Source organism: Typopeltis vanoorti, chromosome 21, assembly GCF_054136105.1.
Source record: "Typopeltis vanoorti isolate ZY-2024b chromosome 21, IOZ_Tvanoo_1.0, whole genome shotgun sequence".
In the NCBI taxonomy this organism is placed as follows: Eukaryota; Metazoa; Arthropoda; class Arachnida; order Uropygi; family Thelyphonidae; genus Typopeltis; species Typopeltis vanoorti.
In genome coordinates, this window is record NC_143569.1 from 108574473 (window position 1) to 108589791 (window position 15319).

The window sequence follows — 15319 nt, forward strand, 5'->3', positions numbered from 1 at the left end:
AATGGAAACTGACTATGAGATATTGGCAGAAGAGAATCTCTGAGACAAGTTGTTAATCAAACAAACCTCTCTTCTGAACGGCATCTAGAATTTTTTAGATTAGGTACACACCTCAAATGTGAGAGCAATATTCCAATTTTGGGTCTATTTAGGATTTGTATATATTAAATAACTTGACAGGTGAAAAGTAATGTTTTCAATGAAAGCCAAACTAAAGCTCACAACACAAAGGAAACAATCATTAACAGTGCTGAGTCACGCTTTGAAAAAGATTTATGTAGAAAACTCGCTTTCTGTGACAGCAGTGTTGCACCTGCTGATCCCTTGGAAAAGCTGTTGGTGTAATTTCTGCTCTCTGTGCTCCTATTTCTCTCTCACTCAGATGAGAGTATTGTGACCTCACCTAAAAATAAAAGCAACCTCCTCATATTGTTCTTCTTGCAAAGATGACCAAGGTAATTCACTTCCAACTGTACCTGGAACATGCCATTTGTAGTTTTCCATGAGAAATCATCAGAAGAATCTTAAACAGTCTGGATGGTATCCCACCTATAGTGATCAAGAGATGTGCTCCTGAATTAATACTTGTCCTTTATAATTTCTGCATTATAGTTAGCCAACCTTTGCCCCACATCATGGAACACATTCATTTATAGCCCATTTCAAAAAAGGTCATCAATGGTCATCTTTTTCTGCAACTGAAATTGTCATCCAGGCAGTGACCACCAATTTGGATTCTATTAGTCAAAATCCACAGCAGATTTCCTCACCTGCATTACTTACCCTGGTGATGTGCCATAGAAAGGGTTGAGAAATGTGTTGTACTTGACATTACATTTCCAAGGCATTTAAAAGGATGGTATGGTATCCCACCTATAGTGATCAAGGGTTTGACATTACAGACTTCATAATAAATTGCCATGCTATAATCAATCTTTCACCCTTTGTAATTGGATTGGCAGTGGTTTCTCTTGAGTTGTTCACTGCATATTTTGGTAATGGAGTGCTCTTTTCAGATTTTCCTATCAATGCATTGTTACTCAGGAATCTGTTATTTTACCTACTCTCTACCTCATATTACACAAGTTATGCATTCTCTCTCTCTCTCTCTCTGACTTCAAATGCCATTCACAGTTTTGTTGATAATGCTCTTCTTTCTTTTTACTCATATAACAATTCATGCAATACAAATATGTCTGGCTTTGGAATTATCTACTATCCTTGTAATAAACACTGATCTCTATACCATCCTTTCAAGGGATGATAATAACTTAGTCCTTTAATGATTCCAAAACACAATTCTTTATTACATCAAAAAATACCTTAATATTTCTCCCTTAGTTTTGATCATGCATAACTTCAAATAACTACTTCAAATCACTTGGATAGCATCTTTCATTTAAAAGAAGTTTGGCATCCATTTTGCCAAGATGTTTCTTTTCATCTCTCTGACTACTAATAATGTACAAATTCATCCAACGTTGGAATACTGCTTTCACATTTTTGGTGGTACCTAAGACCTCTTGAAAAATTCTTGATGCCTCTCCAGACTCTTCACACATGATCATTTTCGCTCTATGTTTCTTCTGGAGACATTTACATCAACAGAGCTGGCATGTAATGATTTGAAATCATCATTTGAAACAGTCATCTTGGATTTTTCAGAGGCATTTGATGAACTGTCACACAACAATATTGCAAAAAAAAAAAAAAGACGTGATTGGCTGCCACTATATAGGAGAATCTCAGAAGACTGTGGGAGTGAGCAAGAAAGTGGAGTTATTAGTTTAATGTTCCAAAGTGTGAGACCTTGAAATATGGTAGACAAGATTGAAATACAGAGTATAAAATTAATGAGAAGAGATGAGATGGGAGAGATGAGAGATTTTGGAGTGATGGCAGAACTGGACAATGAGACATATTTGTGCCAGTGGTCCCACAGAAGGTTCTACTCAGGTAGAAGTGGAGAAGTTTTTTGGGGCTTTAGAGAAAGCAGCTGACACAATGAAAAATGAAAAGTTGGTTCTTGTTGGGGATCTAAATAGCAGAGTAGGAAATGATTGTCAGACATACAAAAATATTTTTGGAAAATTTGGAGAAAAGAGCAAAGCTAATAATAATGGCAAATACCTGTTGGATTTCTGCCCAGGACATGGATTGATTATTACTAACACATGATCCAACATAAAAATGTGCATAAATCCACAAGGAGAGAAGAGGCAAGGAATAAGAAAAGTCTCATTGACTATGTTATTGTTGATAGTGATGTTTTCTCCTTGGTGCAGGACACCAGAGTGTACAGAAGATTTGAAATTGGAAGTGATCACTATTTAGTCTTGAGCAGGATAAAATTGAATTTTATATTGAAAAAAACATGTATGAAAGTTTTAGGGTGAATAAAAGTTGAGCAGCTTTCTGATGTGAACTGCAGGCTAAAATACACAAACATGATTGAATAAAAAATGAAAGAGGTTGAGAACAGGAATCAAACCTTGGAGATTCACTGGCAAGTCCTGAAGAAACCATTAATTGATTCAGCCAGAGAGGCTGAATCAATTAATGGTTGATGAGGTTGTCTGTAAGGATAGAAAAATTAGAACTCCATGGTGGACACAGGAAGTTAAAGAGGCAGTGAAAGCAAGAAGAAAGCATATCAAAAGTTCCTGGCAAATAAGTCAGCTTGTGCTCTTAGAGAATATAGAGACAAATGTAAGAAAGCTAAACACTGTGTGAAACTAGCTAAACAAAAGTCATGGGAGAACTTTGGTAAGAACATAGAAAATAAATATCAAGAAGGTGGCAAGATATTCTGGAGGTTGTTGAAGAAGTTAAGAAATGGAGGAAATAGTGCTGTAAAAGGAATTAGAGATGATAAAGGTGACATGAAAACAGGAGAAAAAGATATCCTTGAAGTATGGAGTAATTACTTCGAAAAATTGCTAAATGAAACAGCAGTGATAAAAAACACTCACCAGGCATGCAGTCAGAAATACATATCCATACTTAAAGTAGAAAAAGCCATCAAAAGGCTGTAATGTGGAAAGGCAGCAGGAGTAGATGATATTCAAGTACGGAGATATAATATTCTTTCAGTGGCTGCACTGCATAGTTCACATGACCTGGACAGAGGAACGAATTCCAGATGATTGGAGTAGAGCTCTCATAGTACTCATATATAAAAAGAGAAATAAAACTGAAGGTGAGAATTAGAGGTATTTCTCTACTGAGTGTTCCTGGTAAGATATATGCAATTATACTTGAGAAACAGTTGAGAAGAATTGGGGAAGAGAAGCTTGGTGAAGAACATGCTGGATTCAGGCCAAATATAGGCTGTCAGGATCAGATTTTCATTTTACAACAGATAGTTGAGAAATCATGGGAATATAACAAAAATCTGTATTTAAATTTTGTCGATTTGGAAAAGGCATATGACAAGGTGCCAAGAGAGAAGCTATTCGAAACACTACATGGAGAACCTACAGAACAAGTAAAACATTTAAGCTTCTTAGGCATGATTTTTAGTGAAGATGGTATCAATGGGACATTATATCAAGCAATACTTAGTCTTTATTTGGGTTGTAAGTCAACAGTTAGAATTGACGGAAGTACAGGAAGGCGGTTTCATGTTAAATCTGCTGTCAGACAAGGATCTACATTATCCCCTCTGTTATTCATTATCTATGTGGATCACATTATGAAATAAAGTGGTATTAAACCTGATATCAAAATTGGAGATGTTAATGTCAGCTCTTTGCAATGTGCAGATTTATACTTCTAAATAAATCCACCACAAGTCTGCAAGATTCCCTGACTAAAATGAATAACTGTTGTAATAAATATGGTATGAAGGTCAGCATTAAAAAGACAAAAACAGTGAAACTAAACAGCATCATTGAAAATATCAACTGCATTGAGGATGGAGAACCTATAGCACAAGTAAAACATTTCATCTACTTAGGCAAGATTTTTAGTGAAGATGGTAAATTAAATATGGAAATAGACAACAGAATCAACAAAGCTGCTATGGTAGAAAGCCAATTGAATAAATTTATATGGAATAAGAGAGAAATTACTCAAAACTCTAAATTCGCTGTATACAAGACAGTGTTCAAACCACTTTTAACTTATTGATATGAGATGAGAGCTGAATCAGAAGTAAAACACTTGACCAAAGACTAAAGATCACAGAGTCCTGAGAAAGATTAGCGGCATGAACAGATGGCATCAGTGGCAATATCATATTAAAAACGAGGGTATTAGAAAACATCTTAACATTGTCAGCATCCAGGAATGCATTAGCAAAGCTAATCTCAGGTGATATGGTCACTTGAACAGAATGGGAGAGGAAAGATTAGCAAAACAAGTGTTCTCTGCCAGGTTGCCAGGAAAAAGACCCAGAGGAAGACCAAGATATAGGTGGATTGATACAGTAAAAAGCCTTAGAAGATAGAAATATAAGCTCTGATAATGTTGGAGTCTTGATGGGTAACAGACTGATTTGGAGGAATATTATAGATAGGAAGTTAGTAATGATGTAAACTTTTATGTAGTACTATCATATCCTGTACACCCCTTGATGATGGTGTTGGTGGACAGATACTTGAAGTTCAGAGATCGCATTGCTAAAATTGTAAGAATGTCACAATGGATTATGTCAAGGATGTGGAGGACCTTGGCATGCAGAAGCAAAGAAATTATGGTTACTTTATATAAGGCTGTGTTTAGGCCATATATGGACTATCGTGTGGATGTTCCATATATGGCCTAATTTTCATGCCTGATTTTCAAGGGTTGAGGGTATATTAGAGAATGTCCAGAGAAGCTTGACCATGTCAGTCTCAGGTCTATTCAATGTTAGATATGAGAAATTGATTAAGGAAATGTAACTTGCGGAGCCTTGTGAAAAGAAAAAGGAGAAGAGATTAGATATGTGAGGAGCCAAAGGCTTCAATTCGGCGACATATAACTTGTTTAAGTTAAGGGATATTACATCCCATATAGTTTCTTAGCCGAATAAGAAACTCGAAGAGTTTCATGCCGAATATAGTAGAAACTATATAAAGTTCGGCGATTCCAAGCGTAAGCAAATACCTGGATACTGCAGCACTGATCCCAAAGGGTACTGCAAACTGGGGTAACTCGTGGTAGAAGTGGAGCGAGCTCCGATCACTATTCTTGATATTTGCCCATAATGTGAACTTAGCTCCTAGGAACTGTATTTTTGTTCACATTATGAGAGAAGGTCACTACCCAGACCGGTTTCGACCTTTATTGAGGTCTCATCAGTGAGTAGCCAGACCTAGTTAATATCAAGTTTGTAGCGAACAGAACTTGTACCCCTTCTACGAGTATTGCCGTGAGGTGCTCTAATAAATTATTAGATATGTGAGGAGCCAAAGGCTTCAATTCGGCGACATATAACTTGTTTAAGTTAAGGGATATTACATCCCATATAGTTTCTTAGCCGAATAAGCTCGCTCCACTTCTACCACGAGTTGCCCCAGCTTGCACTACCCTTTGGGATCAGTGCTGCAGTATCCAGGTATTTGCTTACGCTTGGAATCGCCGAACTTTATATAGTTTCTACTATATTCGGCATGAAACTCTTTGAGTTTCTTATTCGGCTAAGAAACTATATGGGATGTAATATCCCTTAACTTAAACAAGTTATATGTCGCCGAATTGAAGCCTTTGGCTCCTCACATATCTAATAATTTATTAGAGCACCTCACGGCAATACTCGTAGAAGGGGTACAAGTTCTGTTCGCTACAAACTTGATATTAACTAGGTCTGACTACTCACTGATGAGACCTCAATAAAGGTCGAAACCGGTCTGGGTAGTGACCTTCTCTCATAATGTGAACAAAAATACAGTTCCTAGGAGCTAAGTTCACATTATGGGCAAATATCAAGAATAGTGATCGGAGCTCGCTCCACTTCTACCACGAGTTGCCCCAGCTTGCACTACCCTTTGGGATCAGTGCTGCAGTATCCAGGTATTTGCTTACGCTTGGAATCGCCGAACTTTATATAGTTTCTACTTTATTCGGCTAAGAAACTATATGGGATGTAATATCCCTTAACTTAAACAAGGAGAAGAGATATTATTGAGACATAAGTTGGTGAAGGATTGTTACAGATTAATAAGGAGACATTTTTCACAGAGATGGAGACAAGGGGAGACAAGAGCTATCCCTGGAAACTGTATAAGAAGGATGTAATAAGTAGGGAATGAGGAGCAGGTTCTTTGCATAGAGAGTGGGTGGTTAGTGGAATGCATTACCTGAAAGTGTGGTGAGTTCATAAACTACAAATGGGTTTAAGGTATGGTTTGATAACCTTTTTTGCATGAGAACTTGTGTGGACCACCTACAGTGAGGCTTTTTTTATGCCATGGATCACTCCACCTGTTTTGGTCCTGTGGAACAGTGTTCCCCCAAAACTATAAACCTCCAGTTCTGCAAAAAGAATATCGTCAGATTTATTTTCTTTTGATCTATGTCCACACATCAGTAATTTGCTAGGCTTTGCAGCCTCTCTTATGTTGTGTTGATATAATCAAAAATAAAAATAGGAAGAGAAATAAACAACCCTCATTCTGAACTCCTTTCAGCAGATCGAGAATTAATTATTTTATGTTGTTCTGAATTTTAACTGTCATCATCATCATCATCATGCATATCAAGGATTTAAGCTTAGCATGGCCTGTTCTGGCCTTAGAAGTCATTGTTTAAAAGCATGTCCTGGTTTTCTTTTTCCTAATGGCTTGTACTTCAAGGCTTGTTTTGGTAATCTTTCTGTTTTCATTCTTTGAATGTGTTCCATCCATTTATGTTTATATTTTAACTTATTTAATATATTTTAACTATTGAAATGCAATTTATCTTTTGCATTCTTCCAGAAAATATCTCCGTGATATAGATAGAGCTTTCCTGGCTCGAGAAGTATTTGTCATTTGCCTTAATACTCTTCGTACACAGATGAATTCCCTTCTTCAAGAGGAACCACCTCCTGAAGAGTGGCGCTTAATTAGCTCTTTACTTGATATTTATCGGACTTGGCAAACATTACATAAGGCTGGAATATTTCCTGAAGAGGCTAATGATTTGTTGGAGAATGCTTACAGTATGTACAAAATGGGAGAGGTAATAATTTCATGTTCAAATATATATATATATATATATATATATTTATTTATTTATTTATTTATTTTAGAAAAAGAATTAAATTATCATAATAGATACATTACATAGATAACACATCACCTCATTGTTATGTACGTAGGCTGTTCAATAAGTTATAAGACTATATTTTTACAGAAAACAGATTACCTTTAATCGTCATCATTTACATGGTCTTTTTCGAAATAACTACCCTGAGATGCGATGCATTTGTCGCAATGTTGCGTCCACTTCTTAAACACATGTGAAAGTCCTTTTTTTGAGAGTTCTTTCAAAACCACCTCCGCAGCTTTTACACGTGCTTTGTTGCTTTCGAAATGGCGGCCTCTTAGTGGTTTCTTGAGCTGAGGAAACAGCCAGAAATCGCACGGTGTGAGATCAGGACTGTATGGAGGGTGTGGTAGAATATCTATGTTGTTGTTCTGCAAAACGTCCACTACACAACGAGCAATATGTAGCCTTGCATTATCGTAGTGCAATAAGAAGTTCTTCAGCAATGGATGCTTCCTTTTGACGTGCTGTACCATTGTCCGTAAAACATCCGCATAGTATAAGCCGTTTACAGTATTCCCAGGTTCTACAGCATGTTGGTAAACAATGCCTTCATAGTCAGAAAACATTATGGTCATAACTTTACCAGCCGATTTTACAGTTTTTGCTTTCTTGGGGGTAGGCGAAGACGAATGCTTCCATTCACTGCTTTGTTGTTTCATTGTAGGGTCGTAGTGATACAACCAAGCTTCATCTGCTGTGATGATGCATTTTAAGTTGTCGCCTTCTTGTTCCACTCTTTCTTTCTATTCTGTGCACACATCCACTCGATGCTGCATTTGCTCTGGTGTCAATAGTTTGGGAATCCATCGGGTGCAAACAAGTTTCAGTCCCGAATGTTCAGCCATGAGTGAGTGAACACTTCCCACTTCTGTCAAGCTTGCATTTAGTCACGTGACACTTTGACACATCAGCCCATATGCGCCATCTATCAACCTCTTTTGTTAATATAGACAGCAACATTTCTTTATTCCACAGAAATTAATATTGTGATGAGTGGTTTCGCGACAGTAAAATTAGTCTTATTACTTATTGAACAGCCCTCGTATATGATCTTTATAATCAACAAAAGATGGAAGAGCTTAAGAACATTTTATACAAAAATAACATCCACATTGCATGCTTACAAGAAATGAAACTAAATCAAAATATGAAGCTTCAAATCAAAGGCTGTTCAACATTAAGCAAAGACAGACCAGATCGTTCTGGCGGAGGTCTAGCTATACTCTTATGGACCAAACACATTAAATATAAAGAAATTGAATCAACTACAAACAGCAATATAAATAGTAACACGAGGCTCAAGCAGTCAGGATATTTCTACCAATACACATTATTACAATAGTCAATGTATATCACACAGATATCAGTACAGAACTAATTAAGCAACTAAGTCAAACAACATCAGATACAAAGATCCTTTTAGGAGATCTAAATGCAAAAAACCCAACTTAGGGCTCCCCACAACTAGATCGGGAAGGAGCACAAATAGAAGACATAATTGATGATCTAAACCTTGAGATCATAAACACAAGCAAAATACATACCTGTCAAAAACAACAAGCACAGAATCAGCATTTGACATCACAGCAGCAGATTATGAAACTGCGAGTCTTACCCAGCATAAAATACTAAATAATGCCATCAGTGATCATAGACCTATTATCACTAGCATTAATTTACAGTTAGACCAAAAACCACAAACAAAGAGATCTTGGAACTTTTGAAAAGCAAATTGGCCTAAATACACACAACTACTAGAAACTATTGCATTAGTACACTCACTAGTAAAGATCTTGATCAGCAGCTACTAGAATTAACTAACAACATATATAGATCTGCAAAAAATTCATTTCCCAGAGGACTCACAATTGGGTCCCATTTTGGGATGATCATAATATCAATGCTACGATCACTGAAAGAGATATCAATGAACAGTTAAAACAAAACAATACAGAAGACAACAGAAGGGAATTAATTGAATTAACACAAAACATAGAAGATGAAATTTCTAACTGCAAACAAAAAAAGTGGGAAGAATTTTGCAATAGACTAGATCCAAGAAAAGACTCACAACACTTCCAGATACTGATCACTCTTTGAACAGAATCTCCTCAGGAACTAATACAGCATCATCAAACAAACAGATGGCAAATATACTAGCCAAACATTACTCTAAAGCAATGATTTTCAACCTTTTCCATAATATGGCACACCTAGACTAATTATTAAAATTCTGTGGCACACTAAAAATATATTCTTTTAATTTTTTTGATGATCTGGCAAAAAATAGGGGTAATTTTGATTGATTTACACACACAAGAAGAGGGAAGACCAGACACTAATAAATAAATGCGCAGATTACAACACCATTTCTTTCAATTAATTTGTTTTCATAAATCTCGGGGTACACCTGAAGACCTCTCTCGGCACACTGGTTGGAAATCGCTGCTCTAAAGTAAGCAAACTGCAATACAACAAAGACAAAAAGTGCAGGAAAATTGCAAAACATCTGCTAATACAATCCAGAACCTATCTTTCTGAAGACATCTTTACTCAGAACCTCACAATGACAGAACTAGAAACAGCAATTAGTCAAATTGACCCTGACAAATCATATTGGGCGTGGACAGCAGGGTTTTTCTCTCCAGTTTATCTGGGGTTTTTCCTCCTGCAAGCAGGCAAACCAGCTCCGTGAACACACGCATCTACAGACATAGGACACATATGTTCCTCCCATAGGGCCAGCCACCTTATCCTCAGGACGGATAAAACTTGGAAGGGCTTATGACAGCCCCGCAACAGGCCAATAGGCCTAATGTGTGAAATGGAGAAGAAGAAATCATCCGGAATTGATCTTATCTATGGACACATGATTAAAAACATGGGGAAAATAGCTAAAAACTGCCTTCTGAAGATATTTAACACTTCCTGGAATACAGGCAAACTATCAAAAATCTGGAAAACATCAGTCATTATACCCTACTAAAACATAACAAAAACCCTAGTGACTGTAAAAGCTACAGACCAATAGCTTTGACTAGCACTCTCTGCAAACTAAACAAAAGAATAATACATGCCAGATTTATGAACTGCCTCTTAGAAAATAACAAAATCAAATATTTAAAATAAAGAGCCAATAAGCTTCATTTCGACGATGTAAATATTATTTAAATTATAAATTTAATACTTTAAATAATTTAAATATTATTAATAATTTAAATAATGTTTACTTCACCAAAATGAAGCATATTGGCTCTTTATTTTAAGTAATTTATGGGTGCACCTTTTTGACAACTCTTATAGCAGAGTAAATGAGTTCTTTTCTTTATACCCTTAGTATTATTTTGGTCTCGCTACTCACTGATGAGATCTCAGTAAAGATCAAAACCAGTCTAGGTAGTGACCTCCCACCATAATATATAACATCATACATCTTTCATTTTTTCTTCAATAATCTTTGTGTATTTTAGTCTACAGTTCGCATCTGAGAGCTACTCAACTTTTATTGGCTTTAAAACTTTCTTACATGTTATTCTTTTCAATATGAAATTAAATTTTATCCTGCTCAAGACTAAATAGCGATCACTCCCAATTTCAAATCCTCTGTACACTCTGGTGTCCTGCACCAGGGAGAAAACATCACTATCAACAATAACATAGTCAATGAAACTTTTCTTATTCCTTGCCTGTTCTCTCCATGTGAATTTGTGCACATTTTTATGTTGGAACATGGTGTTAGTAATAACCAGTCCACGTCCTGAGCAGAAATCCAACAGGTTGCCATTATTATTAGCTTTGCTCTTTTCTCCAAATTTTCCCAAAATATTTTTGTATGTCTGATAATCATTTGATTCGTCGCTTGGTGTCGCACTGATTAGATCGTCGGGTTGTCGAGAGCTCCTGAAAAGATTAGTATTATTTTGTGTTAACATTAGAAATTTTACTAGAATTTTAAGTAGTATTGTTTGCTTTTTGTTTCTTGGTGTGTCTGTACAATTTTTGCGTGTTTTCTGTTATTCTAATTATTAATTTTAAGATAAGATAGCGTACATATGGCACCGATAAAGAAAAAAATGGTGGCCAGGTCGCCATGTTTGTTTAAGAGTTTGGATGTAAACGAATTTATGCAATATGCTGTCTGTGAGATGTATGCCTTGCGAAGAGCGGTAGGAGTCTGGTTAGAAAATGATAGTGAAGTTAATATGTGCAGAAAGTGTAAAGAGAATGAGGATTTCAAGCATGTTTCGTGTGGTGAGAGTGATATCGTTAACGATAGTCAGAATGTAGAAAATGGCAGTGTGCTAGAGAATTGCGTGGTAGTGCCAGATAGGTGTGAGAGCGTCGTTAAAAGTGTAAATGAAGGTAGAAATACAGAATGAATGGATGATTTGATTGATAATGAAAATGGTGAGATAAATGCAAGTAGTGAAATTGCCCGTTTGAACGGTGCGATACACAGAGCAAAAAGGCAACTGGAGCGTATGGAAAAATGTGTGCTGAATGTACCGACAAATAACTGGCGAAAGTCTTTGACAGCAAATAATAGAATGTTCGTAAACGTCAATAAAATGAAGGAGCGAGTGCTGTATAGGGATTCGCTATTAAGAGGTGTAATAGCTGAGAGTTTAACGAAGTCGTACCAGCCGGGTGCGAACATAAAGGACATCAGCGAATCTATTCAACTGCAAAAACAGAGGGTGAAAGAGATGATAATCATGGCAGGAGCAAATGATTTGAAAGAGGACAAAATGGAAATGATAGAGGATGTGAGGGAATTATTTGAGGGAGCAAAAGAGAAGAGTGAGAGAGTTAGGTTGGTGAGTATCTTACTGCAGTATGACAGTGAAGTGTTTAGAAGGAGGGCCATAATTGCCAATGACTTTATGTGTGGGTTATGCATGGAGAGTGGTGTGGAATGAGTTCGATGGGCGAAAGGACTTATATAAGATGGATGGGTTACATTTGAATGGAGTTGGTGTACGGAGACTTGAAAAAAGTGTTGATGAATGATGTGGAAGTGGATGTACAAACTCAGGGAAACTAGATTTATTAAGGGGGGGGGGTGTTTATATGCAGACTTTTGGGAGGCAGTTGAGTGTATGAATGAGTATATTATGCCCGAGCGAGTACGAAGGACAACAAATCAGAATGGGATAGTTAGTATAAGGCATCAAACTAGGGATAGGACAAAAGGGCTTCTGCAGTTCATGTACACTAATGCCGGAAGTATTAGGAACAAGAAGGAAGAGTTTTTGGCCATGGTTGGCACTTCCAGGCCACAGGTTGTTGGTATTAGTGAAACATGGCTGACAGAAGATGATAACGCTAGTGGGATTGAATGCGACGGGTATAGCGTGTTCAGGAGTGACAGGGCGAATAAAAAGGGGGGAGGAGTGTTATTGATGATAGCTGATGAGCTGCAGCCAAGAAGTATAGAAGTTGAACTGCAGGATAGAGAAAAGAGCATATTTGAGGCTGTTTGGTGTGAGATAGAATCTAGCAGAACAAAATATACAATTGGGTGCTGCTATAGACCAGTGATGGAATAGATGGTGGGGATAGTATGCATAGGCAAATGGAAGAAATGAGTGGAAGGAGGGTAATTATTATGAGTGATTTCAATTATGGTAACACTGACTGGAAAGAGGAGAGGGCACATGGGAGGAAGGAATTGGATTTTATGCGGTTATTAAGGGACAACTATCGACGGCAACATGTAGTGGAAAATACCAGGGGGCAGAGAGTGCTGGACCTTGTAATTGCAACTGAGAATGTGGCTGTAACGAACATGACCATGTTGCCACCAATTGGTGAGAGTGACAATAAGGTCACTCTCACCAATGACTTGGGAGGTGGCTAAAAGAGTGGAATTTACAATTAAGACAGGGTACATGTGGAATTACCGGGCTGGTAAATATGACAAGCTTAGGTGTGTGCTTGGCTCAATGCCATGGCATGTAAAACTGCAAGGGCTGGATGTTGATAGTGCATGGGAGGTGGTTAAGAACTGTTTGCAGGAGGCAATGGTTGACTGTATACCAAGAGTCCAAATAATAAATCAAGTAGGGGTTAAATGGATGAATAACACTATTAAGCTTGAGCTGCAAAAAAAGAAACAATTGTGGAGGGAATTTAAGGAGAAAGGTGACCATCAGGCGCAGGAACAGTATAAAGCTCAGGCCAGGATGGTAACAAGGGTGGTAAGAAAAGCAAAAGCAGATGGCGAAAGAAAATTGGCCATGCAGGCTAAAGAGAATCCCAAACAGTTTTTTCAATATGTTGCAAGTAAAAGGAAAAATGCTCATGGTAGAATGATCTTAAAAAATGCTGAGGGTAGGGAGGTAACCGAATCAGTCGATATTGTGGAATTACTGAGCGAGCACTTTGCAAGAGTATATCATCCAGGTGGTGACTTTTGCAGGAATGGAAGAACTAACAGCTTATACTGGAATTGTGATGAATGAAGTAGAGATAACTAGTCTATTACAGAACATAAATGTCAATACATCTGTGGGATTGGATGGTATACCAGCTCGTGTCGTACGTGAAGCGGCTAAAGAATTGTCAGTGCCCTTGAACATTTTGTTTAATTTGAGCCTCGGGTCTGGGTCAGTCCCCCAGGGGGTGGAAAGAGGGGAAAATAGTTCCGCTGCACAAAGGTGGTTCCAAGGCTGCTGTTGAAAATTACCAGCCAATCAGCATAACAGGAATCATTATCAAGGTCTTAGAGAAAATAGTCAAGAGGAAAATACAAGATTGGATAGAAGAAAATGGGATACTGTATCGGGGACAGCATGGTTTTGTGAAGGGTAGGTCATGCCTCAGTAACTTGCTCACATATTATAACACAGTGTCAGCTGAACTGGATAAGGGTAATGGGTTTACAGTGATTCTACTGGACTTTGCTAAGGCCTTTCACAGGATACCACATGGAATTCTAATCAGTAAATTGCAGCATATGGGGATGGATATAGGTTTGGTGAGATGGATGGGAGGGTGGTTGATGGAGAGATATCAGAGAGTGGTTTACTCAAGAATAGAGTCCACAAGACGGCCTGCGACTAGTGGTGTGCCACAAGGATCTGTTCTTGGACCACTGCTGTTTAATTTGTTCATTAATGATATAGGAAAGGATTTGAGAGGAACAGTTCATTTGTTTGTGGATGATGCGAAGTTGGGTAGGGCAATAGTGAATGCAGATGACGTCAAAATTTTGCAGGATGATTTGGATAGATTGGAGGTCTGGGCTAAGGAGAATGGATGTCAATTTAATGTGGCAAAATGTAAGGTTATGCATTTTGGGGTGAAAAGATTGGCGGCAGTTTACTACATTGGTGGAACTGTGCTCCAGGAAATTGATGAGGCACGAGATTTAGGAGTGTTGGTGGATAAGGAATTGAAATTTAGGGGACACATTGCAAAAGTGACCAAATCAGCTCATCAAATCACTTGGTTGCTGAAGAATACGTTGACAAGCAGGTTATTGTTCCTCTGTATCGAGCCTTGATAAGATGCCATCTCGACTACTGTGCCCAGATTTGGTCACCTAGGTTTCTTCTTGATGGGGAGGAGGTTGAGAGGATCCAGAGGCGAGTGACCAAGATGACAGCAGGTCTGAGGAATGAACTTTATGAGAACAGGTTGAGGATTTGTGGGTTGCAAAAATTGGTTGATAGGCAGAGGAGGGGAGATATGATTGAGACATTCAAATTATTGAAGGGTTTCTATAAAATTAATTCAAAAGATATTTTTGAGAACAGGGCTGGTTGTGGGAGGACTAGGGGACATCCATGGAAACTGGGCAAAAGTGTGGTTAGTAAAGGTGTTAGAGCTGGGTTCTTTACTTTTAGAGTAGTGAATGAGTGGAATGCACTCTCTGAGTCTGTGGTGGATGCTGTGACAGTGAATGAGTTTCAGGCGAGGTATGATAGATACTGTATGAATGTTGAATAGTTGGGATGAATATGATTTGGGGCCTCCCTCAATGAGTCTAATGACTCCCTGGAGTTGACCGTAATAATAGTAATAGTAATTTCCTACTCTGCTATTTAGATCCCCAACAAGGACCAACGTTTCCTTTTTC

At 37.8% G+C, this 15319-nt stretch overlaps 1 protein-coding gene across 3 annotated transcripts in view; it reads left to right on the plus strand.

Annotated features, from left to right (window-relative positions):
• Window positions 1-15319, plus strand: part of LOC150095180 (calcineurin-binding protein cabin-1-like) — a 1028489-nt gene that overhangs the window by 873184 nt on the left and 139986 nt on the right. For all 3 annotated transcript variants that reach the window (XR_016550194.1, XM_090411711.1, XM_090411712.1), the window contains exon 40: window positions 6903-7146. Coding sequence is in view for 2 of the 3 variants with exons in the window: in XM_090411711.1 (XP_090267837.1) it covers window positions 6903-7146 (244 nt within the window). In the remaining variant the exon portion in view is untranslated. The remainder of the gene's footprint in view (window positions 1-6902; window positions 7147-15319) is intronic.